This window comes from Xenia sp. Carnegie-2017, unplaced genomic scaffold, assembly GCF_021976095.1.
Source record: "Xenia sp. Carnegie-2017 unplaced genomic scaffold, XeniaSp_v1 HiC_scaffold_24, whole genome shotgun sequence".
NCBI lineage: Eukaryota > Metazoa > Cnidaria > Anthozoa > Malacalcyonacea > Xeniidae > Xenia > Xenia sp. Carnegie-2017.
This window is the reverse complement of record NW_025813487.1, coordinates 9,621,556-9,649,343: the sequence shown is the minus strand read 5'-3', so window position 1 is coordinate 9,649,343 and position 27,788 is coordinate 9,621,556. Positions and strand designations below refer to the sequence as shown.

Genomic DNA, 27,788 nt, shown 5'->3' with positions numbered 1-27,788 from the left:
TTTGCAAATCTATTTCAATTATGATTGGGCAAAATATTATACAAATTAAGAGAAAGAAAGCACTTAAGTGCGAAAGGGAATTGCTACGTCTATTTGACGCCAGTTTCATTTTGGATTACTTTCACATAATCAAAATACTTGTACGTTGTGTTTTGTCGGAAAAAGTGGTGCGTTTGAATTTGCTGCGTAAGTTTTCCTTTAAATTGTATACATTACGTCTTTTTGTCTCAGTTCAGTGCTTTTATGGCTAAACAAATATAATTCGTGTGGCTTCTTCGTTTAAAACACTTCCTTAGATTTAGAAACATTTTGGATTTTACATTATCAAATTACAGGCCAGCCCTCTAAGCCTCGAATAAAGTTGAAAAGGTCATTTGGATGAATTGTTAATGAAGTAATAAACTCCCTCTTATCGCGATAGGAACAACTAACAAAGCAATGGCTGCAGAAAACGACGCTACCGAGTTGGAATTTGAAATGAAAGGATCGAAGCACGCTCGTGGCTTGTCTGAGACGAAACTGACTGGAGATTTAAAAGAAAAAACTTTCGCTTTTCGGAGTTTAAAGAAAAATCTGCGACTCCTTATTTCTGTTTCCGTTGCTGTTATCTTGTTTATAATCTGCATAGTGCTCATGGCTTTATTGGTGACAAAATCTGCGAAGGATGTTTCAAATTCAGATAATGAAGGTCGGTTTGTAATTATTGGTGCATATACAATGTTATCTTTGTTCCTTGCTTACTTTTCTCAATCGTATAGTTTATTAGTTGTTTGAAGGTTTGCATTGTCATGAAAATACCTGCTTGAGGCCACCATGAGTTGTGGGCGACGATTCTAGCAAGTGGGGAAATTTGTTTTAGCGCCGCTTTATTTCTGAATGGTTCAATTGATATAAATAGGCGATTGTTATGATTGTAACAACGATTTTAGATTGATGTCGATGAATGGATTCATCAATTGTTTGTGCGTTTGCTTGCGGCAATGGGTGAGGAAACGATTATTGCTTCTATTGAAACAAATAATCTTCCAGTACTGTGTGGTTTGCCAACTCTTTATGGGGGCGCTTAATTCTTAAGTTGCATTAATTGTTGTGAAATCTAAAGCGATTATACAATTCAATCTATAGTGACAATGTGGATGTTGTAATTAGTAGATGTAATAGAAAAATGGCAAGACAACTCAACGCCGAGGCAGACTTACTTTCTAAGCATAAGTCGTTCTTTGTTGCAATTTTCACTATAAACAAATCGACTAGCGGAAATAGCATAGTCGCGTTAATTGCACGTATTTTAGATAATATCCATGAAATTGTCAGGCTTGACGATAGATGAATGAAGAAGTTTATTGATAGATGAATGAAGAAGATAGATGAATGTCAGCATGAGAAACATTGTATGTGGTTATGTTTGATGAGATGGGATTAAGCGTGAGAGTCTAAATGCATGAACTACACTAATTAGAAAAAAATACATCCTGTTGATTTTGTATGCGCGAGAGAGGAACACATTACTTGTGGTCTTACGCTATCGTTTTTGAAACTATAGCGTAGAAGTATAATCTTCAGGAGAAACGTTTAGTTTTTAGGTAAAAAGGAAAGAAATAAAAAAAAACTTGGGAATTTTTTAACTAACTGAAATGTCAACCCTTCCGCGATTATTTTATGTGTTACTTCTTCATGAAAGCAAATTCCCAATTGAATTTTTTAAATTAGTTCCACTAAAAAAATGTGTGGTTTGAGCGTCTTAATTGAATTAGGAAATCAAAATGTTAAACCGTCGAAACAGTTCATTAAAGATTTATACCAATTTTAAGGAACTGTATGGTTTGGATTAAGCTGTAAAAGCCTTTTGAAATCAAATGTAGAATTGCCTTTCTTGTGATGTTTACATGCAACTTATTTCACGCACGACAATTTCACAAACAAACTCGAAATATAATATTTTTAACTAATTAGCTGAGTGTCATCACAAAGATAGTCATCACTTTAAAATAAGAGCCTTCGACAACAGAAGTTTACTAATTTCACATCAATAATACATGCTTTGGATGCTTTAAGGATTAAAGGTTTCTTTAAATTACATTTGAAATATTTTAACTGTCTCAACGTTCTAGCTAATGTTTGCCTCATTGTGCTATTTGTAAACAATTATAAAGTGTTGCAAATCTCGACCATTAAGCCTGGTTTCCACTATTGGTTTATCACGATAAAGCGATAGCGGTAACTTTTTATCGCAATGGTTGTGCGATTAAACGTGTTGTTTACATTATGTCGGATGGCGATTATTTTGTGAAATGGCGTCAGTAAAAAATACGATCTGGTAGTAATTACAGTAGCTTATGTTTTATGGAGGCGACAAAGACGCCGTTAAAAGGCATCGAAGAAAAGAAAACAACGTTTTGGCTTCGCCATCTTAAATTCCTAAATTTTCATTTAAGATGACGTCATTTTGGCGATTAATGCGAATAAATATCAAAAATTTTTGATATTTTATCGCGTTTGTCGCGATTGTTAGTCGCCGTTTATTGCGATTATTACCACATTCTCATATGGGATTATCGCGATTAAAGTTAATCCATGTCGCGTTTGTGGTGTTAATAGTGGAAACCAGGCTTTATGGTGCACTGCCCGACAACGGACTTAATGAAAGAGCTTGATGTTAAGTATTGAAATTTCTGAAATGTTTGATGATTTTATGTAGTTCAATTTTGAGTTTTTGTTCATTATTAATTGTTGTTATTATAAACAAAGACCTCGAAAGCGGATTGCAAATTAGGACCAAATAAAAAATAGTTTATTTTATTACGACGATCCTTCATGCTTAAACTAACATACTCATATCTACAGGATGTATTAAATAAGAATCCTAGGATATTTGCCAATTGTTAGAATTTCGATGACTGATCACTTGCTATAATTCCACTGTTGCATTACTATGCATGTTTTGCGTTTAGAACCGTTAAAGGTGTGTTTAATTCACCAGGAGAAGAAAACTTTTGTGCCATACAGACAAAGATTTGCAATATATGCACTTAGCAGAAAATATTTTACGAATAGATAGGTTATCAATTCATTAATCTGTATTATTATATAGCAAGTGTCCCATCAGGCAGAATGGCACGCTTTGATTGGCTCAGAAACGTTTTTGCTTGTCCATTATTTTTCTGTAATCGACCACGGTCCAAAACGCGTAATTTTACAGTCAAACGTAAACAAACTTCGCAAAGCAAACAGCAAAACGCATGAAAAACGAAACAAAAACCATTTACGAATGTGATTCGAAGGAAAAACACTTGGAAAACAGTTCAACTATCCAGACAATACAAATTGAAAAGATTTATTTTTTATGGACGAAAACGAGAAAAGTGAAAGCCAACCGGTCAAAAACAGCAAGGACGAGAATAAAAGCAAGCTTCGTTTCAGATCAAATAATGCCATATAATAGACTCTTTAATAACCTCGCTTTCTGTACAAAAAAAACTTTGGTCCGATATTTCTCCGTAAAGACCTCGAGCTCGGTTATCAAGGGCTTGTTATTTAAACACTCTAGTTATTTTTCAACAATGCTATCTAGTGGCAATTGTTCTTCTAGTATTTAAAGTGAATTGTACCGTGTCCGTGTACGTAGTTGAATATTTTACAAAATATTTAGCAGAATCGTAATTAGCATGAGTGTTAAAACCCAGTGGAGAAACACTTTTCACAAATCACAAGTTCGCACAGTCTTTCACACCTGATATTTCATTCATATGACTCTAATAAAATATGGTTTTTGGCGATTAGAAATGTTAAATATAGGGAGGTGAAAGATTCGCGTACATCCGTGACTGTTGTGGAAATGTTAGTTTAACTGTTTCTAAGCATTTCTTTAGGGCTTTCAGTCTTAGATAATATTTGTTTGTTTTAACTATGTGTGTTAAGTATGCGTAAGTTAAGGCAAATTCTTTCTCACAAAGCAACCCGTTAAACGTTTTAAACCTGACAAAATTTGTTTTGAGGTTTTTGACTTCGAGTTCCATCCCAATGAAATTGTTCAAATGTAGCAAACCATTTAAAAAATACAGTGTAAAAGCAAAGCAACAATGTAATTTCGCGTTGTATTTCTTAAATTTGACCATTTATCTGCTATAGGAAATCGCATTTCGCCTCACCGTTCTATTTAACGTTGACAAAAAAGTCGTTTTAATGAGGTGCTGACAACTGTAGATATTAATCAAATTTGCCAATACACTTTGTTGACGGCTAATGACAACAAAACTTTCGTTACCTATTCATTTGGATTCTAAAGTTTTACCTAGGCATAGCAGAATATATGAATATGGTCCCTCCTCCCAAGTAATTTCGGATTGACGCGAACGCTAAATGTATCTTACAGCGCAGTACACCTATAATATAAAACATGGTAGCGTATCTTACTGTATTATCCTGTATACTCCTAATAAATATCATGGTATTGTGTATTCCCACCTAAATATTTGGCATTTTTACCTTCAAGTGCTTTTTTCTTTAGATTCAACTAAGAGCATATACGTTTATTCTGATGAAGCTCAACGCATCAAATTACAAAATTTCTTACAAAGGGTTCAAGATACATATTTCAAGTATAATTCACACACGCTTACTTGGGAACCTCAGATACGAACCGACGAACTGAAACGCAGGTTTGTTTTGCTCATGCTATTATTCGTTAGACACTGGTTGTAAGCCAGAACTGGCTTTGTTGTTAATTTGTTTTTCCCAACATCTCCTAATTCCAATTTTTCGTAAACAATGGATAACAACATATAGTTGAGTTGCTTGTTACGATACGGCCGCCATCTTGCCAGTTGAATTAAACAAAACATTTGTCTTGTTTACAATTCAAATTTTATTCAAAATGGCGAAAATCTCTTTTGGCCTTTAACTCCTTGGGATAGGGCTGCCATCAATCTATGTCTCATGTGCTATACTTTAATGGCATGGTGTTTGTCTTTAGATGCTGTGTTGACAATGCATGTATAACAAACTGTCATAAATTTTTTATATTGTATCGCTATAAACTTTGTCAAGAAAGTGAACAACTGTCACGTATTTGTTAGCTCCCCAGTTGTTTCACTCCTACCCAGATGTTACACCTCTCTCTGCCTAGATGTTACACCTCTCTATCCAAATGTTGCACCTGCCTACTCAGATGTTACTTCTCTCTCTCCAGATATCTAACATCTCTCCCTAGATGTTACAACTCTCTACCCAAATGTTGCACCTCTCCACCCAAATGTTATCCTCTCTACTCTGATGTTACATCTATCTACCCATATGTTACACCTCACTATCCAGATGGTACACCTCTCTATCCAGATTTTCCACCCCTATACCCATGTGCCACACACCTCTATCCAGATATCTAACCTCTCTACCTAGATGTTATACCTCTCTACCCAGATTTTACACCTCTTTATCCAGATGTTACACCCATATATCCATGTGCTTAAACTCCGTACTCAAATGTTACACCTCTTTATCCATATGTAACAGATATTGTGCGTTCAGTTCAGGCGTCATATTAATATTTTGTGGTTTACTTCTACAGACATTTACCATTCAACGCAACTCCAGAATATCTTAAGGAAAAAACGGATGCTGCATTAAAACTTTTAGATGAAATCAACGCAAAAAACATCGATGAAAATAAAATAACCCCTCGCGAAGTTAAAGCTTTGGAGCAGGTACTATTTCCCCTAACCTCAACTCCTGAATAATCGCTTTTAGTTATCACAATATACAGTAGTTCATTGTAGCCTTGGCTTTAAAACCAAAAGGGTAAATTGTGGTGTTGAGGTTGAAAAAGACCGATCCCATCCCTTTTTGAGATTTAAACGTGAAAAATTGTTACGTACAAATTTTCCATAATCAGAGAGGGTATTAGTGATTAATTCTTTGTCCTGCAAACCGAGGGAGGCTTAGTAAAAGTTCGAGGGCTTTTTCTAAACCTCTCGAGGCTTAAACGAATATTTAATACACTGAAATCATGGGTTTACTGTGTAATAACATGGTTGCAGAGGAATAATCAATGCATTAGACTCTTCCGTTTGATAATAATTTTATCGAATTTTGAGCTCGTTCATTCAAATATTGACAATCGTAATGATGTTGTTTGAAGCGTACATTATTTATGGTCAGTGATGAAATGAAGAAATTCATGTAGCTTTTGAATTGTGAATTTTGTTTTTGAATTGCTTCAGTTAATCTGTGTTTAAAGTTGCTTTGCAAATATTCATTATTGTTGAAGTTATTGATGGTTCATCACTGGTTCTCCCAAGTAAGTGACAAGAAAGTTTCTGACACTAAGGAAAGATGATTTCTGTTACCACTCAACGACATTAATTGCAAGGCACTAAGGCTTGTAATAACGCAAGTTTGTTGATTTGAACTATATGTCAAAAGATTTACTTTGTGTCTGATTCTGAAGAAATAACGATGCAACAACAGTCGAGCAAAACGATTTTCGACTTTGTAAAAATGCCAGCGAAGTGTTGTGGTTTCAAAGGACTTGCCGAACATATTGTGCTATTAACCATTTTCATTTAGCAGAATTATTCACCGTCGAAAAGTTAAGATGCAAGCTAAAGCAATTTCTACATGACGAAAATATAAAATAAGATGTAAAATCAGGGCGTATTGTTTTAATATTGATGAGGAATATTTAGAACTAAACGTCCCTCATCCCTACAATTGAGGGAAATACGTCAGTAACCGTCTCTGTGATAACATAAGATCTCGAGGCAATTATGTATTGTAGATAACATGCGTACTCTTTTGCCACAAATAAATCCTCGCCACACAATCTTGACACCAAGGTTTAGCCTTTGTATAAAACAAGCCATTTTATGACATTCCTTTTAGGTAAAGCACTTTCTGAAATCGATTTTTGGTGCTCCTTACGGCGAAAACTTTTACAATGCAGATTGGATGATGGGTCCAGACCATTTTTGTTGGCAAGCAATCTGTTCAATTCCTTACCACATCAACTCTTACGGAAGCCGTGTTACACCACAAAGTTTTGAAGATGCTGAGAAAATTATAGAGAAAATTTTATCGAACAGGCATTCAATTATGCAATTCAAGTAAGTCTTGTATGCTTATAAAATTCTCACAATATAACACAAAACGCCTAAATGGATGTATTAACTTATGTAATCGGTTTTACGATTAGTTCGGGGTACAATAAAGTACAATATGGTTTTGAAGTTTTAAATCTAAAAAGCAAATAGGTCATGTTCATTGTTATTGTCAGATGGAACCAATCGGGAGACTCGTTCATATATAAAGTACCAAAGGCCCGTTCTCAGAATCCTATTATCCGATCTGTTTGTTTCTGTTTCGACTTTAGGTTTCTTGTTCAAACGGTCCGACAATTATGTTGATATTTGTATTCGTTTAAATATTTCCAGTCGTGGTACATTTAGCGATATATTTTGCGTATTTTTGTTCTTGTTTGGAAGTCTTTTTTTATGTAATTTTTTACGCCTAATCAAATTTCGAAGTATGGAGAGTGCAAAGTTTGGGGCTGGTTGCCTTTCTCTGATCTCATCGGATGAAAAAAGACCAAGTTCTATTTCCATCCAATTTTTCTGACTGACTGATCCGACTGTCGGAGGCTCATCTCATATGTATTCACATGATCCGTTTTTATACGATCCAACATATCGGATCTTGTGAAAATCGTAAAAAGTAGTCATTTTACTTCAACATAGAGGATGCAGCTTGAGAAAAATGTAGCTTAGATGAGATTTAAAAACGTACTGCCAGTGGTTTTGAAATGAATATTCCGGTGTTTATGAAATGGACTATAACACTACATCGGAAATATGACTTATTCAAAAACTTTTGCCTTCCTGTCTTACCTGATAGTGTGGCAAACTAGCATGTCCGGGAGTGTATCGAACTGTCGCGGGTAAAAAGACGCGTGTCGCGGGTAGAGTCGCGGGAATAAAAACACTTTTTTGCATGGAAAACTTTGAAAGAAGTCGATGTTAAATTCTCAGGAATTCTTTATTTCTATGTATGCCCACTTGAATGTGCTCTATGAATCAACGTTCTCTGCTGTCAACATTAAAATATGTCACCGGTGCTTTGGATATTTAAGATTTGTGTTTGTTATACCTATCCAAATATACATTTGTTGGATTTAAACTTCAAAGTACTTTATTGCTATAATCATGCATATAGTTGTGCGCATAACAACCGTCAACAATTCAAGGAATTACTCGTGTACAACCATATACTGAAATGGCATCATGAGATGTTGAAACATGTTTATTTAAAAAAAATTGTCGTATTCATTAAACGCACAATATTAATAGTGCTTTTACGAAGTTACGGTAACTCTAGAGATGTTGTTAACATGATACTCAGAAGTTATTGAATAGCATTGCTTTATGTAAAAATTCGCATGCATTGGAAATTGAATTACTTATAGTTATAAAGGAAAAGCAACTTTCCAATAGTCGGAAAGTGTAAGTTATACTTATGATATAAACAATGTACCCAGTATGGAAATTCTATAATTAGAGACTGCAAGGTTTGGGGACATTGCTGTTGAAAACTCCGTACATCCACTTCAAGTTGTAAACACATTTCGTTTAGCATCATAATTCATAAGCTATGGATAGATTATATAAGTAAAACCGCTTCTACTTTTCCTTGCGCACGATTGGCAAGAAACTTTCTTTTACTTAGCAATGATATGTTTTATATCCGTTATATGAGCTCTATCCAAATAAATCTTGAATTAATGGTTGATATTTGTTATGACTTCGACACTTAGAGCCAGGGTGTATAAGAGACACGTTCTCTTTTGTCAAAAGAAATACCTCATTTGCGTTGCGTAAAATCGTGACTCATGAGCAATGTGTGTTTGTTCTATGTACCAAATATAATGTTAATATAAAGAACTTATACACTAATCACTATGAAAAACATAGTTAGCTTTTCATTAATACCAAGCATCACTAACCATTCAAGATTTACTTGGATACAACTGTTTTAATGGTAATGAGATCTGAGTTGCTAGAGAAAAGCAAATTTATAATCGTGAGAAAGTGCAAGTTATACATACAAATAAACCATATCTAATAATTTATATGAACCAGGTTTTACAACTTCAATTTTATAAGAATTTTAACGGCCCTCAAAACTAATAATAATTCCTCTTTTATTAACAACGCATCGTTTTGTATATTTTGATAGGTATAACAAAACAAATCTTAAATATGCAAAGCACCGGTGACATATTTTAATGTTGACAGCAGAGAATGTTTATTCATAGAGCACATTCAAGCGGGCATACATAGAAATAAAGAATTCCTGATAATTTAACATCGACTTTTTTTAAACTTTTCCATGCAAAAAAAGTGTTTTCTACCCGCGACTTTTTACCCGCGACAGTAGATACACTCGCATATAACCATTCATGCAGGGGCGGATCTAGAGTATGTCAAATCCGTCGCGCGACTGATGTTTGAAATTCAAAAATTACCTATTCATATTAATTAAAAATCATTAATTATTCTTACTTTATTATCCCATTTACTTCGTGATAAAAATCCAGCTTTATTTATTATTGAAAACTAATGACTAATGCAACGAATATCTCCTTGGTAACCAGATCAGTTGAATTTTAATTGACCTGGAATAACCGACTGATAAGCGGGGTGGCTTGACTGGTTCGACTTATAAAGGAGTCTATGAACGCCAGAAACGCTATTTTATTGGTCAATGGCCAGATCAGTGGACAGTCTGGAATAATCTCGACCGATAATAGGGAGTCCAATTGCTATCTTACAATTGGCTCATTTGAATTTTTGTCTTACTGTGATTGGTTTGACCGATTTCGACTGATAGCCAACTGAACTAACATAGTCAAGCTCACTGTCTGAATTGAATGTTTCATCGTTCATAGTAATTTTCTGAAGCATGATAGAAACTAAACTACGATCAGATGGAATTTATGGAAATCTTTTACAAATTCATATATTGACATGAATGCTGCTTTCCAAACTGGGAATTTTTTTAAAAGGGTGAAAAATTTATGGATGAATTGTAAATGCTTGGCAAAGACGATCTCGCGAGCGACATTTCAGTCATTGATGTTCAAAAGCAAGCCAACATTGTTTTGAGTTTTATCAGCAGAAATTTACATCGAAAATCGTAAGTAAAGGACAAGTGAAGTGTATGCATGAATGCAATATATCAAAGTCAATTTATGCGAGTGTGTGATGCGATTTATGTTAATATGGCGTATGGTAAGCAGATTGATGCTTCTAAAATTGTTGCTGCCGAAGGACTTTTAGTTATGATTTCTTTAATGCTTGGGGAATCGTGGACGTTATATGGCAACGAAATCCTACATTTCTGCAAATATATTTCAATGGACAAAAAATCTGTAGCCATAAGGTGCCATACTATTATTTACTTTATCATAAACAAATGTTTGGGGCTTTTCAGTTTATGATCATTGATCATTCAATCATTGGACAGTTATACTACATATTGTTTAAGATTTGAGAAAACTAACATTGATTACATGAGAAGCTGTTTACTATAACCTGTGATTTTGAGTCTTATGATCCATGAAGCTTTTTATTTTGACAATTTGACTGGAATGGTATTAAACCTGAGTATTTCACATACATGAAATGTTGTCCCATGTCATATATTGTCCCCTTTTCTAACTGAACACCTCATGTAGAGATGTAAAGGTGTGTTAATCTACGGCTCATACCAGATTGTTTGCCATAAATTCCAAAGGGCTATTGATGTATGAATAGCATTTTCTATAAAGTAAAAATGTCTTCCAATGTATGCAGATAAACCTTGAAATTTGGCAAAACAGCAAAGTATTTTTCATGATCACTAGGTAATTTTTCTGATGATCAGTATAATTTCTAAACTAAATTATTTCAGATTTACATTTAAACGAGCTTTGATCATATGAAAAGATATTTATCATAACCAGTAAGCATGACACATGAACCAATTTTGACATTCATGTAATTATATAATTAAAGACATGTTGGTTACATTCTGTTTGTATTTGCAAATACAATGCTACTAGTGATTGCTATATAGCACACCTTACATATTATTACAGAAGATAATAGTCTAGTGAAATGCCTAAGAAATATTCATGGCATTAAGCTGTCCTTAACTGCAATTTTTCACTTTGATAATTTTCTTAATCTTTGACAGAAAAAAATTTTGAGTTTTTTCTCAAAAAGTGAATTTGCTGGCTCTGATGTGGAGATGGGTAAAGGGTTACAGTAAACTTGCATGGTTTGAAGTCTGAGCTTTTCTATATTTATGAACTGTCACTTGTAGTACCAAATTTCTAACTTAACTTATTACATAGAGGTTTGAATGGGGGTCTCTAGGGGGGTCTATGCCTGACAACTTGGTAGAAATTTTTAAAGACTATATCTGTTTTTGAATAGCATTGTAAAATAAATTTTACGTTCCTAGACATGCTAATGAGCCATATATTTGGCATGATAATGAGCCTAAATATTTGGCAAAACATTCAAGTATTGTTCACTTCATTTTTTTTTGAAAAAAACGTAAGCAAAATGTGTTGTTTTTACCGAAAAACGATGCCCACAAAATCCATCTTGTATTGCTCTAAAACGCTGAAAATGGCATTTTAGAGGTTCTGAAATTCAAAATTTCTCAGGGGAGAGTGCCTCAGACCCCCCCGGCGCGGAGCGCCTCCGACGTTTTATGACTGATGTTTGAAAAATCCTAGATCCGCCCCTGCATTCATGTTAGAATTGTTTAGAACTTTAATTAAAAAGCAGTGTTTACCAGGCTCGCCATCATTAAAAGACCATGCAATTGAAGATTTCGACTTGTGCCATTAAAAAAACAGAAGATTTTCGAGGAAAAACTTGAGACTTTCCGCACCAATAACTGACGATTTCGGAGAAAAACTTGAGACTTTCGGCACAGGGAAGCCGAAAGCATTTCGATCTTTCGAAATCAACTTAATTTATTAATCTTTAGTAATAAATCACGAACTGTGAAGAGAATTTACCAAAGCCAACAAAGTCAAGCAGAAGTAATTAATTCGTAACCAAAAGATTATTAGTCTTCGACTTGCATTTGTCGCTTTTGTGTATTAGTCTTTGCGTGCGTTGAACAAATTATTGATTTGTGTTTTAAAAGCCATGAGCAATTACGATAAGTGCACAGTTCATTTTATTTCACGAAACCATCAATCTTAATGTCATTCAATACGTAGGAGGCAGTTTTATTTTAATGGAGCAATACTATCAAGTTTCTACAAATATCTTCAGCATTGTATCATATAGTCAGTCCATGAAACTTTGAATCAATACTCAATGAAGTATTGTTGCTTGATAGTCTACTGCACAAACTGTGCTGTAATCTACCAATTTAATTTTGTTGATGTATGCCTGAAAGCTGGAGTTTTTACCATTGTCTTTCACTATTAAGTGAAAAGCGTATTTGGTTTCAATTCCGCCATGATCAAACGTCAAAGGCATGCAAATTTTAGAAAATGAATGGCGAATGTGGAAACGAAAATGTTCTGTGCTCAGCTCTTTCCACCAAAGAAAATGACGAGAAAGAAAATATCGAGTTGTCAAAAATTTACGATGTGACGAACGAAGTAAAAGGAAATATTTTGATTGCTGGCGGTTTGCCGAATGATTCGCTGAAAAGAACAGAAATATATTCCTGGAAGAACAAGAAATGGTTTGAGATTTCAGCAATGGAAAACAATCGTTTGCGCGCTGCGTCGTTCAATTATGGAGATAGTATATTTGTTGTTGGAGGTTGCAAGTCAATCGAGTCAATCGAGATGATGAATTTCAATTTGTTGCCCTTGACATGGCGGACATTTCCCAGAGGGCTTGATTACAAATGCGGAAGCCACAAAATAATTGTTTTTAAACAGCAGGCTATTTGCATTGGAGGGTACGACTTGGATAACAATTCGATATCCTCTCTGATCTGTAAAGTGCAGATTTGCGATGCCGCGTCTGATTTTTTTTAAAGAGTTGTGTCATATGCCTGAACCACGAAGGAACTTTGGAGCTGAGATTGTTAATGATAAAGTTCTTATTTTTGGTGGATGGGGAAAAGATGGCAATACTTTGTCCAGTGTAATTGAGTTTGATCCAATGACGCTCACATTTAAGAAAATGCCTTCGTTACCTCATTCTATGACTGGAATGTCAACAGTTACATGGAGAGATAAGGTTGTCCTTCTTGGCGGTCGCACTGGTGATGGGAGATTCTTAAGCGACATCAAGATGTACGATAGTAAGACCGGTAAGATCACAACCTTAGCACCAATGTTGGAAAAAAGATTGGAGTGTTGTGCTATTATTACAGGAGATACAATCGTCGTGATGAGGGGCAGAATGATGAAGGTAAATTTCTTAAATCAGTTGAGTGTTTTAATATTGAGATTAGTGACTCATGGACATATCTTCCTTCGATGAACTGTCCAAGACATGGAGCCATTGCTGAAGTTCTACCCTTAGGACAAAAGTACAAGCAAATGTCCAACATATCGTCTAAATGTTAGCTATAACTTGGGAAAATTCTTCATATTTTTTGTCGATAAACATTTATACCTTCAAGGCTCAAGTAACATTTGACTATTCAAATAAACTATTGCAATGATCAATTACATTTGTTTTTAAGGTAAAATTTGTATTTATAGTTTCAGATACGGGGAACTTGAATGTTAAATAGTTAATTATCTGAATAAATAAGTCAATTGATCAATTGACGAATGACAAAATTGATTAATGGAATGATTAAGGTATTCAAACAAATAGATCACAACTAAACAGACGTTTAGAGAGTTTGTTTTGTTTCCTTCGACGTTAACAAACCAGGTTTTTTTCTTTTTTCTCAAATACGTCAACTGCGTCAACTAAGTAAACCAATCTCACAACACGAAAACACAATAGGACCATCTCCCTTAGGAAAACACGTTGTTTTTAGAAAATGCTCTCCCAAATCGATGGTTATAGCAAGCTTGAGATTCAGACTAATAAGTCGCTGCAGAACGGATAGTATTGTTTAAATTTTTAGAACAAACTGACAGCCAACTTTAACAGCCATTGATTCTTCCAGAAATTTCTTGATATCTCCAAATTGCACAAGTCACTGATAATAAACCTTCCACATTTACCTCCAGCGAGTCTAGCTATATGACCTTTGCATTTTATACATGTTAGATCCTTTCATGAATGTTTAGCCTAGTAGCTTTCCCTCTCAGCGTTGCCGTATTGCTACATTAAAGAAACTATCCAAAACTCAAAGGACCAAAAAAACTTGCGCAGTAAAAGGTTGAATAGTCGCACCATAAGCTAGCGAAAGTAAAGAAAATCCAAAATTATTCTTATTAAAACAAATTTTACCCAAAATTACACGGGCAAAAATTGGATTTCCTTATAACGGGTATTTTGCTCCAGGCCTCCAAACGATCACATTGTTAGTTTTTTAACTTTCAGGACATGTTGCGCAAATTTCTTGCTGTCTTTAATATTCAAAATTCTATAAAGTCACAGGGCATTGGGAAATATTTTTTCCCCGATATAAATGTGACTTGTTGGTAGCAGTCTTGGAATAGGGGAGATCTTGTATCAGGTCTCAAAGTGACCTTAATTGTGACCAAAGTGACCTTGGGTCATGCTTTTTGCAAGGTATTTGCTTTGTTGCATTGCAAAGCAAACTAGCCAGCTCAGCATCATTGCTTTACGCAAATGTATTGTATTCACGGCTATTTAACTTAGAAAAAATTGCATAGAAAGACATAAGTGGGCTGGCAGTGCTGTTTCACAGCAGAATTCAATGTGATTTGTATCTTTTATTTTAAGATCAAACATGCAGCTAGGCGTTCGAACAGGAATGGTTCGCTCAAAAGTTACCTGTATCTCTGGTGTTAACTCGTTCAAACAGATGTTTAAGAAAATTTTGAGTGAAAATAACGCCAGAGAAGTGGTGAACGAGTGGTTTGTTAATGTCTACGTTCAAGACGAGTTCAGTAAAGATTTGTCGTTGAAAGATCGAGAGAAATGGATGGTAACGTACAAGAAAAATTTTAGCCAATCCGTTAAAGAAAGTTTAATCGAAGGTAAGTAAAAGAAGAAAAAATTCGAAACTTGAATAGTTCTCAGTCATCAAGTGTTTGATTTTGTCAATGTATTAGCCAAATATTGTTTGAAAAGTGACCAAATTCCATCAAAAGAGGCTAAACTCGTTCCTTCGGTCTGCATTACTTAGAAATATGCAGGGGCGAAGCTACAACGCTAATTGGGAGAGTAAATATTCATATATTCATCTCTATCTTACTGATTTGGTATGTTAGCAGGCCATAGCTGAAGATTTTATTATTCACCGTCACATCTCCTCCACCCCAATTGGTATTTTAGTTTTGCCCCTGGTAATGTGGTCTCCTGGCGGTTGAAATCCATCTTAATACTATTTTTGAAAACATCGTGTATATCTACTATTTATTGCCATAATGTATAAAACATTTTAACATTACATCACTCCTAATGAAGACAGTAGACTAAAGTGTATAAGAACTCAACTTTCAACATTAGATCACTCCTGATAAAGACACTACACTAGTATGTCAGGACATACTAGTATATCTACACTAGTATATCAGTCATACGACGTTAAAATTAAACCTTGTTTTAGGAATTGGCAAGCCTGTAGTCGATCTTGTTAAGTACATGGAAAATGTACATCTACGACATTGCCTTCCATTAAATCATGCCAGTGGTCTTGCCAATCTTCCAGTGAAGTACATATATGTCGATGGAAAGAGAACAGATAATCGCACTACCAGGAGACTTCCTATCACGAACACGATTATTGATGGAAAGAAATCGTACAAAAATATTTTGGCTTTTTTTACTACGAGTGACATTACTCCTGAAAGAGTAAACGAAATCGGTCATGAACGATTGAATGTCCTCTATCCTCAGGTGAAGATTTTATCTCTTGTGAAATAATGAAGGAATATCTCAAACAAGGTTATATATCTTAAACGTAAAGAAGCGTTTGTTAGGCACACATTTTAAAAAAATATTAAACTCTCCTATATAGGATGGCTTTATCGAGTGTTAGTTTATTACATATGAAGGACAGATGAACTTAAGAATGTCCTTATTATCTTATAATTTGTCCTTTATTTATCTTTGCGTTCAATTCTCCTATGATTACTTCAGACTCTCCTATATAGGAAGGTTTCATCAAGTTCTGGTTGAACATAAATGAAGGACAAATAGACTAAAGATTTTCAACTTTATTATCATTTCAAAAACTTCTTGCCTGTCTATTTACGTAAAATCCTTTTGGCGCCTTAGAAAACGTACCAAGTGCCGTAAAACATTGTTCCCCTTTGCTTTGCAATAGGTTGTAGAAATCGCTAAAAATGTCACTGGACTGTCAGATGAAACCGCCGCCATAACAGCTTTTCGTAAGATACTAGCAAATCAAACGTCATATTATAACAAGGAGCCTTTTCCTGAGATCGAATCAAATGCTACCGCCCACAAGCGCTGTACAGACATGGAAAGTGCTCGAATGTTTTGTCCGGAACGCTACAAATCATTAAAAGTTTGGATGGCGTCATGTCGAGAGATCATGAGCATGCTTGCACCAAAAATCATCAATTTATTTTATCATACCGGTGAATGGATAACAGTACCTAACTGTCCTATTGAAATGGAGCCTACTTTTAATCCTTCATCTGGAGCCCAGTACTTTCAGCGCTCTACAAAGGCGTGTACATTTCCAACAAAGTTTGGTCTACCTTTCTTTCTTGAAAATCATGGTCCTCGGTTTTCGGAGTGGTCCGTAACTGCGCATGAGGCTTGGCCTGGACACCACACTCAAGTGCAAAGTGAGTTTTTAGTTCAATCCTGAAGTTAAAGCTTGTCAGTGTAGGTAGGGATAAATGAACAAAAGAGAAAAAAACAGCCTTAACATTATCTCAGATTTAAGAAATAAGGTAATATGTGTTAGTGTAGGTCAAAAGACTGATTATAAACGACTATTAAATGAGGCAGAACATGATATAAAAAACTGATACACTTTATTTTATTTTTTATACTCTATATTTTAGATAGTAAAAAGACTGTTCTAGTTCTTGTTCATTTATCCCTACATGTACTGACACACGTTATCTTATTTCCTATACATTTTAGATAGTAAAAAAATTGTTCTCGTTCTCTCTTTTTCATTCATCATTACTGCATTGATACACGTTATCTTAGTTCTTATACATTTTTGATAGTAAAAAAATTGTTCTCGTTCTCTCTTTTTCATTCATCACTACTGCAATGACACAAGTTAGCGTATTTCTTAAATATTTTAGATAGTGTAAAGACTGTTCTCGTTCTCCATTGTTCATTCATCACTACCTTTACGTACACATAACAGTTTATAACTGTACTTAGCATAAAAAAGCAAACTTTGAATTCCAGGTCATATAGAATATTTTAAAGACCCTTATGATAGTCTGCCAAAATGGCTTGATGACAGAACCTATTACACATTCTTCAGCGAAGGCTGGGGTTTGTATGAATGATTAACAGAGAACGAGAACAGTCTTTACACATATATGAGAAATAAGATAACGAGTGTCAGTGTAGGTGGTGATGAATGAACAACAGAAAACGAGAACAATCTTTACAAGAAATAAGATAACATGTGTTGCTGTAGGTAGTAATGAATAAACAAAAGAAAACGTCAAGTTAAATAGTTATTTTTGCACTGAGCTCAAAAAAGGAGACTTTTATTTTAAGGTCATATAGAATATTTCAAAGACCCTTATGGTGGTCTGCCGAAATGGTTGGACGATAGAACCTATTACACATTCTTCAGCGAAGGCTGGGGTTTGTATTCGGAAAACCCCGTCATTTCCGAGGACACCGACACCTACAAAGAAGAACCAATGCAGAAATTTGGCATGCTAAAATGGCAGGTACAAAACAAAAAATAGGAAGTAATATTAATAGAATTCATAAAGTCCAAATGTCCTATGTCAATCAAACAAACAAATTTGCTGGACTAATTCTGCTTAGTGCGATAATTATAACTATAGTTGAACTATATTTGTAGCAAGGAAACAACTCTACAGCTTGTGATGTTTAAATCTCGGTATTTACTTATAGCTATCAATTTTTTACACCAAGTCACTGACCTAGAGCCTTTTGCCTGTTGCGCAAGAGAGAGTTATTTAATGGTGCACAACCTTATCAGATTTTGAAGTTTTGACGACGATAACGTTTTATGTTAGATTCCACATTAAAATCAAAACAGAATCAAATTTCAAGTGTGTGAGTAGTACAAATTCCTAGTGACTTAAGCCAGTATCCCCGCCCTGTACAAAATCTGTCTGCGTTCGAAAGAATCATGTTATGTATCTCTCACCTCTCCACCCCAATCTCCTCAATGACGTCTCTGCTAAAAAATCTTCAACTAGATAATTCATTTGGTCTTCAAATTGTTCAGCGACTTCATTTAATAATTTCATCAATCATTACGCTTGTTCAAGTTCGTTCTGTTTTTTTAAGATATGGAGAGCTCTACGTTTGATTGTTGATACTGGATTACATTATCGTGGAATGAATAGGTATGTGACGTATGAGTTAAACTCTCCCCATGACTTAAATAATGAATAGGTATATGACGTAGCAGTCAAACTTTCTCCATGCATAAGACGATGAATAGGTATGTGACGTAGCAGTCAAGCTCTCCCCATGTCTAAGATGATGAATTGGTATGTGATGTAGCAGTCGAACGGAAATCACAAAAAGTTGTGGGACAGACCAAAATTTCTCATGGAAACCTATCTCTCTGCCATTAGAATGTGATTTTCTTTTCAATCAGTCTGACTTAATCACTATTTTCCTTTATACTGTCTTACATTAATCAAAAACTTTATATTATGTTCCTGAGGTGTCTTTGTAAATTTGCTCGAATTGCGCGCAGGAACACGGGATTTTAGTGCAAAAAAAGTAAACCGTGAAATAGAGAAGCTTACATATTTGAATATCGCTGTACTAGTTAGAAAGTGCAGACAACATCACGAAATAGAGTTTGACTCGGCAATTGGCACACACCTTCTTTCAAACAAATCTTGTGCTGATGCATACTCAGATGCTAAATTTTGTAAGATATTACACAAATTCAAGTCTGCTTTTTCGCTCAAAACAATGGAAGGAGTCATTATCAAGCTTAATGATCCGGTCCTTTGTCGATCCAAGCAGTTCATTTTTAAATTGACTTTATTTCGATGATGACTCATCTCCCATACTGGATGAGTCATCATCAAAATCAATCATATATATACAAGTTGATTCACACTTAACAGATAGCAGACGTTGACACCTGACGAGTTGTCTGCCGAATTGAATAAAGTGTCTTATATTTCTGAAACAGTTCTTTTCAGCACTTTCGTGTTAGTACTCTTATTGTAAAACAGTTCTTTTCAGAACTCTTTATTTTCCTTGGTTTTCTCTGGCTATTTTTTCTCGGTTTTATCTTGGATTTCGTGGTTTTTCTTTGGTTCCGTCCATTCACACTCGCAATTGCCCTTTTTTTAGTTTTTAAGGCGATATTTAAAGTTGTCACCACTACAAAATCTCTTTTTCACTAAGTTCAGGGGCGGATCTAGGATTTTTTCAAACATAAGTCATAAAAAGTCAGAGGCGCTCAGGACCTTGGGGGGTCCGAGGCATTCTCCCCTAGGAAATTTTGATTTCAAAGCCTTGGAAATGCCATTTTCAGCGTTTTAGAGCAATACAAAATGCATTTTGTGGGCATCGTTTTGCGTAAAAACAACACATTTTGCTTACTTTTTTTCAAAAAAACTGAAGTGAACAATACTTGACTGTTTAGGCTCATCATCATGCCAAATATTTAGGCTCATCATCATGCCAAATATATGGCTCATTTACATGTCTAGGAACATAAAATTTATTTTACAATAAAGCTATTCCAAAAACGATATTGTCTTTAAAAATTTCTACCAAGTTGTCAGGCATAGACCCCCCTAGAGACCCCCATTCAAACATCTATGTAGTGAGTTAATTAAATGAAGATATGATAATTTCAAACACCGCACTGCATAAAACATTCATATGTAATGAGTTAAATTAGAAATTTGGTACTACAAGTGACAGTTCATAGATGTAGAAAAGCTCAGACTTCAAACCATGCAAGTTTATTGTAACCCTTTACCCATCTCCACATACAGTGCCAGCAAATTCACCTTTTGTGAAAAAACTCAAAATTTTTTTTCTGCCAAAGATTAAACAAAAATATCAGAGTGAAAATTTGCAATTAAGGACAGTTTAATGCCATAAATATTTATTAGGCATTTCACTAGACTATTATCTTCTGTAGATATATGCAACGTGAGCTATATAGCAATCACCAGTAGCTTTGTATTTGCCAATACAAACAGAATGTAACCAACATGCATTCAATCATATAATTACATGAATGTTAAAATTGGTTCATGTGTCATGCTTAATGGGTAAATGATAAATATCTTTTCATATGATCGAAGCTTGTTTAAATGTAAATCTGAAACAATTTAGAATAGAAATAATAATGATCACCAGAAAAATTACCTAGTGATCATGAAAAATACTTTGCTGTTTTGCCAAATTTCAAGGTTTATCTGCATACATAGAAAGACATTTTTACTTTAGAAAAAATGCTTTTCATACATTTATTGCCATTTGGAATTTATGGCAAACAATCTGGTATGAGCCGTAGATCAACACACCTTGACATCTCTACCTGAGGTGTTTAATTAGAAAAGGGGACAATATGTGACATGGGACGGCATTTCATGTATGTGAAATACTTAGGTTTAAGACCATTACAGTCAAAACCACAGGTTATAGTAAACAGCTTCTCATGTAATCAATGTTAGTTTTCTCAAATCTTAAGCAATATGTAGTATAACTGTCCAATGATTGAATGATCAATGATCATAAACTGAAAAGCCCCAAACATTTGTTTGCAATAATAGTATGGCACCTTGCGGTTACAGATTTTTTTTGTCCATTGAAATAAAATTAAAGGAATGTAGGACTTCGCTGCCATATAACGGCCACGATTCCCCAAACATTAAAGAAATCATAGCTAAAAGTCCTTCGGCAATAACAATTTTAGAAGCATCAATCTGCATACCAAAGTAAATGGTTTGAACCCGGGAGTATCGTTACATGTTTGTAAATGTAGATCGTCCAGGTTTGTATAGTCCTGAGAAGGACTGTTTTTGTTGTTGTTGACTGACGTTTTGACAACCTTAGTGGTAGTCATCTTCCGAGTCAAATGAGGAGTAAACGTCAGGTTAGCCGTATTTGTTATCTGGTTCTTACGTCATTGTATTGTGTGTACAGGAAATGTGTATTGTCATTGTGAATTAGTGTGTAGTGAAATATTTTTATTTTTAGTTGTAATGTATGATTTAGGTGTGATGTTTTTAGTTGTAATGTTTGGGTGTCAATTGTGTATTGCCATTGTGAATTAGTGTGAAGAGTAATGTTTTAAGTTGATCGTTTGTTTGTATTGTGAATAAGTCGTTTGTAAGGTGCAGGTAATTGCTGTGATCTGTTCAGGAGTTTGTTCCAAGTTGATATACCAACTTTCTAATGTAAGCTGTTGTCTATAGTCAGTACTAGTACCACGACCACCCAGACGATCCGGACTACCAAAACTTCACAAACCACAAATACCCATGCGACCAATTGTATCATTCTGTGGTTCGCCTACGTACGAACTTTCAAAGTACTTGACTGACATACTTCAACCACTTATAAACAAATCAAAGCACAAGCTACAATTCGCTGAAACTTCCTTTAAAAAACTGAGCACTATACATATACCGGAAAACTATATACTAGTGTCTTTTGATGTGAAATCGCTGTTCACCAGTATTCCACTTAATCTGGCACTTAATTGTACAAAAACCCTCATTACAAACACCACGGACGTACTGCCATTACCGATAGAAGACATTATGGAGCTACTGGAGCTCTGCCTCACATCAACTTACTTCCAGTACAAAGGCACACACTACAAACCATTACATGGGACAGCAATGGGCTTGCCCGTTTCTGCTGTAGTTGCTGAAATTGTAATGCAATCTATAGAGGAACGGGTGCTCACGACTTACAAACATGCACTACCTTTTTGGTTTCGCTACGTAGATGACACAATCACAGCACTACATGCCGACGAGATTGATGACTTTCACACTCATATCAACAAACAGAACAGCCACATACAATTTACCAAAGATGTCGAAGAAAACGGAACTCTTCCTTTTCTCGACTGTTTGGTAAAACATGACAATCAAAAACTACGAACGACAGTTTATCGCAAGCCAACACATACTGACCGACTACTAGACCAATCATCTTACAACCCAACATTACACAAAGCCACCACAATCAGAACATTAACAAGACGTGCACAAATCATATGTGATTCACCGGACGCTCTACACAACGAAAACAACTATCTCAAACGAGTTTTTGACAAAAACAACTATAACTCTGACTTTATCAAACGCAACACTTACAAACCCAACGAACCCAACGAAACGAACAACTCAGTGACAACAGCAACGGTACCTTATATCAAAGGTACGTCTGAGACTATCTCGCGTATCTTACGACCATACAACATACGTGTCGCACATAAACCAATCACAACGTTACGACAAGTACTAACGAACATAAAGGACAAAGAACAACCCAACAAACGACAAGGTGTAGTTTACAAAATAAACTGCTCCGACTGCCACGCCTCCTATATCGGGGAAACTGGCAGGAACTTAAACATAAGACTTACTGAACACAAATGAGCTTCTAAGAAACAAGACAAAACTAATCACATTGCCGAACATCACCGAATCACAAAGCACAACATTGACTGGGACTCGGCAAAATGCATCGCTTACAGTACTGACTATAGACAACGGCTTACATTAGAAAGTTGGTATATCAACTTGGAACAAACCCCCCTGAACAGATCACAGCAATTACCGACGCCTTACAAACGCCTTATTCACAATCAAAACAACGATCAACTTAAAACATTACACTTCACACTAATTCACAATGAAAATACACAATTGACACCCACACATTACAAGTAAAAACATCACACCTAAATCACACATTACAACTAAGAATATTTCACTACACACTAATTCACAATGACAATACACATTTCCTGTACACACCATACAATGACGTAAGAACCAGATAACAAATACGGCTAACCTGACTTTTACTCCTCATTTGACTCGGGAAGATGACTACCACTAAGGTTGTCAAAACGTCAGTCAACAACAACAAAAACAGTCCTTCTCGGGACTATACCATCCTGGACAATCTACATTTACAAACATGTAATCTGCTTTCCATACGCCATATTGACATAAATCGCATCACATACTCCCATAAATTGACTTTGATATTTTACATTCATGCATACACTTCAGTTATCCTTTACTTACGATTTTGGAAATAAATTTCTGCTGAGAAAACTCAAAACAAAGTTGGCTTGCCTTTGAACATCAATGACTTTGCCAAGCATTTACAATTCATCCATAAATTTGCCCCCTCTTGAAAAAATTCACAGCTTGGACAGCAGCATTCATGTCAATATATGAATTTGTAAAAGATTCCCATAAATTCCATGTGATTGTAGTTAAGTTTCTATCATGCTTTTAAAAATTACTATGAAACGATCAAACATTCAATTCAGACAGTGAGCTTGACTATGTTTGTTCAGTTGGCTATTTGTCGAAATCGATCAAACCAATCACAGTAAGACAAAAATTTTAACGAACTGATTACACGATAGCAATTGGACTCCCTTATCGGTCTGGCCACCCCTCTTATCGGTCGAGATTATTCCATATCGTCCACTGATCTGGCTATTGACCATTGGAATTGCTTAAATTAGCGTTTTTGAACTCCGTTATTGGTAGAACCAGTCAGCCACCCCGCTTATCAGTCAGTCAGTTAATATAATTCTATAGATATGTTTTTATATACTGATCTGTTTATATGATGGTATTTGTATAAGTTTTATAAATAAACGGAATTTTGACGATGAATTCCAAACGATTACAGAACGAAAATTTAATGATCAAAAAAAATTGTAATCATTAAATTTGATAAATAATTTTTCAACTATAAACATCAGTCGCGTGACTGATTTGACATACCCTAGATCCGCCCCTGACTAAGTACTAAATTACGCATCCCTCTAATTACCCCCCTCATGGAATGTAGACAAACATTGCAACCCTCAAATTATCGTCCACTTTCAGTGAATTAAAAAATCAGCGTGAAGTTTATCTCACGATCAAATCATCACAAAATACAAAAGCTATTTTAACTTTGTTCGTTTCTATACGCGTTTCTTCATTGTGATACTTCACATCATTAAAAGACGTTTTCACTTCAACCATGTGAAATAGATGTTTAGCCAATTATATATAATTGTGTTGCCTACTTTACATCGATTCAAAAGTCGATATTTAACATTATGTCTCATGTTTTCCACCACAGTTTAGTAACATGGAGCAATATTTTTGTTATTTTTATTTTTACAGAAGCAAAGCCTTATGGTACTTCGCCCACTATGCCTGGGACGAGACAGACCTTGCGCAAAAGGAGATAAGTCGGTACCAGGGTCTTCCCGGACAAGCTACAGCGTACATGTTGGGTCAACAGAAACTCGTTGAGCTTAGAAACTATGCAAAGAAACAACTAAACGATACATTCAAGATTCAAGAGTTTCATTATCAGGTTTTGTGTCAAGGTTCTGCGCCTGAGGCCTATCTTAACAAACACATTGAGAAATTTGTAAAATGTAAGCTTGGGAAGCTGACTCGAAAGACATGTGATGTTATCCTAAAGCCACCAAAGAAAAATAACTCGCCACAGGTTGTCCATGACTATTTACCGCCTCGACCACCCAGAACCCATTATGTTTAGTATTTTTACCATTCATGTTCATCATACATCAAATTTTGGCCCCATATCTCCCCAAATTATGACTTTGCTCCATTTTAAAAATGCGATTTTCACCTTCTCTTTTCCTACTAGATTTATACACCCCAGTCATAATTTCTTCCCACTTTTATTTTCCTTGGATCTTATTTCCTAAAGATCATTGCATTCACTTGCGCATGTGTGTCACTCACGTGCCAGGGCCCGTCCACACTAACGCGGATTCAAAATTATACGGATTCCTTTAATCAAAAACGCATCAACTGATCCGCGTCCACACTGCCTTTTTTTATGCGCTTCCAATGGTCTTTACTACCCTTTGAAGGATGTAATGAATGCCTTGCAAAACATAATGAACACTTTGCTCATGCAAAAGACGACTTTTCGGAACAAAAGTTTGTGAAACGAAACTGGTGTCTCCTCGCTCTTTCAACAAAAATCTTTTCGCCTCACTTAGTCGTATGTTGTAGCTATTTCGTTGAATGCAGCTCTAGAAAAAGCTATTTCCACATAACAGTCGGCTGTGTGTAAAACAAGGAATGGGGAATCGGGGAATGGAATGGAGGAATGGGAAAACCCGGAATGAGAAAAGCCGGAATCTTTGAAACCCGGAATCATCAAAGCCGGAATTTGTAACACCCGGAATGAGAAAAGCCGGAATCTGCAAAACCCGGAATGAGAAAAACCGGAATCTGTAAAACCCGGAATGGGAAAAGCTGGAATCTGTAAAAGCCGGAATAGGAAAAGCCGGAATTTGTAAAACCCAGAATGGGAAAAGCCGGAATCTGTAAAACCCGAAATGAGAGAAACTTTGTCATTTATAATAACTGTAGTATATACACAACAACGATAAATCCAAATTATGTTAACCTTTTGATTCTTCGTGTTGACATAGAATAATGTGTTACATTATTTGGAGTCACCATATACAAATTTATTATGACCAAAACTTACTGACCACTTCAAAAAAAAACAAAAAATAAAACAAATTAGAATCCCGAGTAATGTCTTCTAATCGAGTTTTTTTTATTTTGTTCTTTCGATATTGGAACTAGAGATTTCACAGTTGACACGCATCAATGACATATCTTGTAATTTAACACCTTAATGACAGATTATGATTAATGAAGATATTCAAAACCTCCTATTAAAACGTATGTGAAAAGTATTTTTCTCTCAAAACTTTCGCTGTATGCCCAAGGCATGTAACTTAAACTCTACGAGTAATCTTGGCTACATGTAAGTTTACAAATAACTGTCAAATCTCTAGTTACAATATCCAATGAACAATATTTTATATTATGTTTTGCGTTTGGTTGATATCGTTTCAATTTTTATGCAGATCCAACCGTCCATACTAGCTCAAAACATATGTCGTTTTTATCCACTTTCGACAGCATTTCCAAACTGATATACTGACTCGGTGAATCCGATCCGCATGCTAATGTGGTCGGAAGGCCTAAGCGTATCAAAATGTTTACGGATTTGACCGAATCCGTGTTAGTGTGGACGGGCCCTCAGTGAATCAAGAGCCTAATAATAACAATCAAACTATCTATTGTGAGAACGTCTATATAATTTTACCTATACTTAAAAGATATATAGCTTTTGAACTTAGTACGTATAAGAAGGTCGAACATTTTTAACAGATTTTTATCGTTTTTTCTGTAGTTTTTGCGAGGAGTTCTTTAACTTTTGTTGTTGAGGATTTCTTCAATTCGAAACGGGGATGAGGCAATCCTGTGACCTTGTCAATCAATAGTTTCGGAAATTTTAAAAAATTCTACGTTTCTTGTTAGTGAATAACAGTATATCACACTATTTATAACCCCTTATATTAGAGGACAATATTAATTTGCTATCATCGACTAAATAAGCCCCGGATGCTCAAGCTCCGTCTTTCATTTCATCCTTCTTCAGTTTACTATACACCCCAGATTTACTCACTTTTGTTTTTGCGACAGTGTTTTTCCCATTAAATGAAGAAATGATCTTCGCACTTTGCTGGACAATTTAAGCAATCGTCTCAGGACCTGAAAAAATCAGGTGACTCAACGGGATGTTTTTCACAAGTGATAAAGTATTCAGTTGCCGGTAAATATTCTGGAAACATTTATTTCCCGTAATTTTAAGGTGTTCTTTGTTTGTCATTTGCTAATGTTGAGTAAACTTTCGTTTGACAGCAGACGTCTTTCGCTTTGCCTGAGTAGCAAAGTATGAAAGCGCCAAATAATGAAGCGTTGATACAACTTCGCTGGGTCTTGGTAGACGACAACAGCACATAATGCGAAGCGAATCATTCATTTATCAGTCTTGGGGTGGAACAGGCAACGATCTAAATCCACTAAGTACAGTTTCGACTGCGAGACCAAATAAAATGAATCTCATATAAGCGATTTATGGTTTTGTTGGATGTGAAATTCTTGTTTCGAATTAGTCAACTAAATCTTGTTTTTATAATTAGAAGGTCATGTAATATATATACAATCATACAATCATTACAATGCACAAAAATTTTGTTGTATACTTGTAGAAGACTGCTTCATCCACAGTAGAAATGCGCTATCATTTTTACTGTGAAAACGGCCATTTTTGAGCATATATAAACTTATTTAAAATGCCCGCCATTGGTGTTCTTTTAAAGTTTACAAATTTTTTACCATGCATGTAGGAGCTTTTTTGAGCACATTACCATAATGAGCTAGTGAC

General features: G+C 35.2%; 1 protein-coding gene across 1 annotated transcript; it reads left to right on the top strand.

Moving 5' to 3' along the window:
* Positions 1–223: 223 nt before the first annotated feature.
* Positions 224–26,749, top strand: LOC124450774. The gene is made up of 10 exons (XM_047001418.1): positions 224–688; positions 4,508–4,658; positions 5,567–5,702; positions 6,880–7,100; positions 14,889–15,145; positions 15,718–16,007; positions 16,438–16,927; positions 17,832–18,010; positions 18,603–18,661; positions 24,680–26,749. Exons 1-10 carry the CDS (start codon positions 439–441, stop codon positions 25,062–25,064), a joined length of 2,418 nt encoding a protein of 805 aa, XP_046857374.1. The 5' UTR covers positions 224–438; the 3' UTR covers positions 25,065–26,749.
* The last annotated feature ends 1,039 nt before the right edge of the window (positions 26,750–27,788 follow it).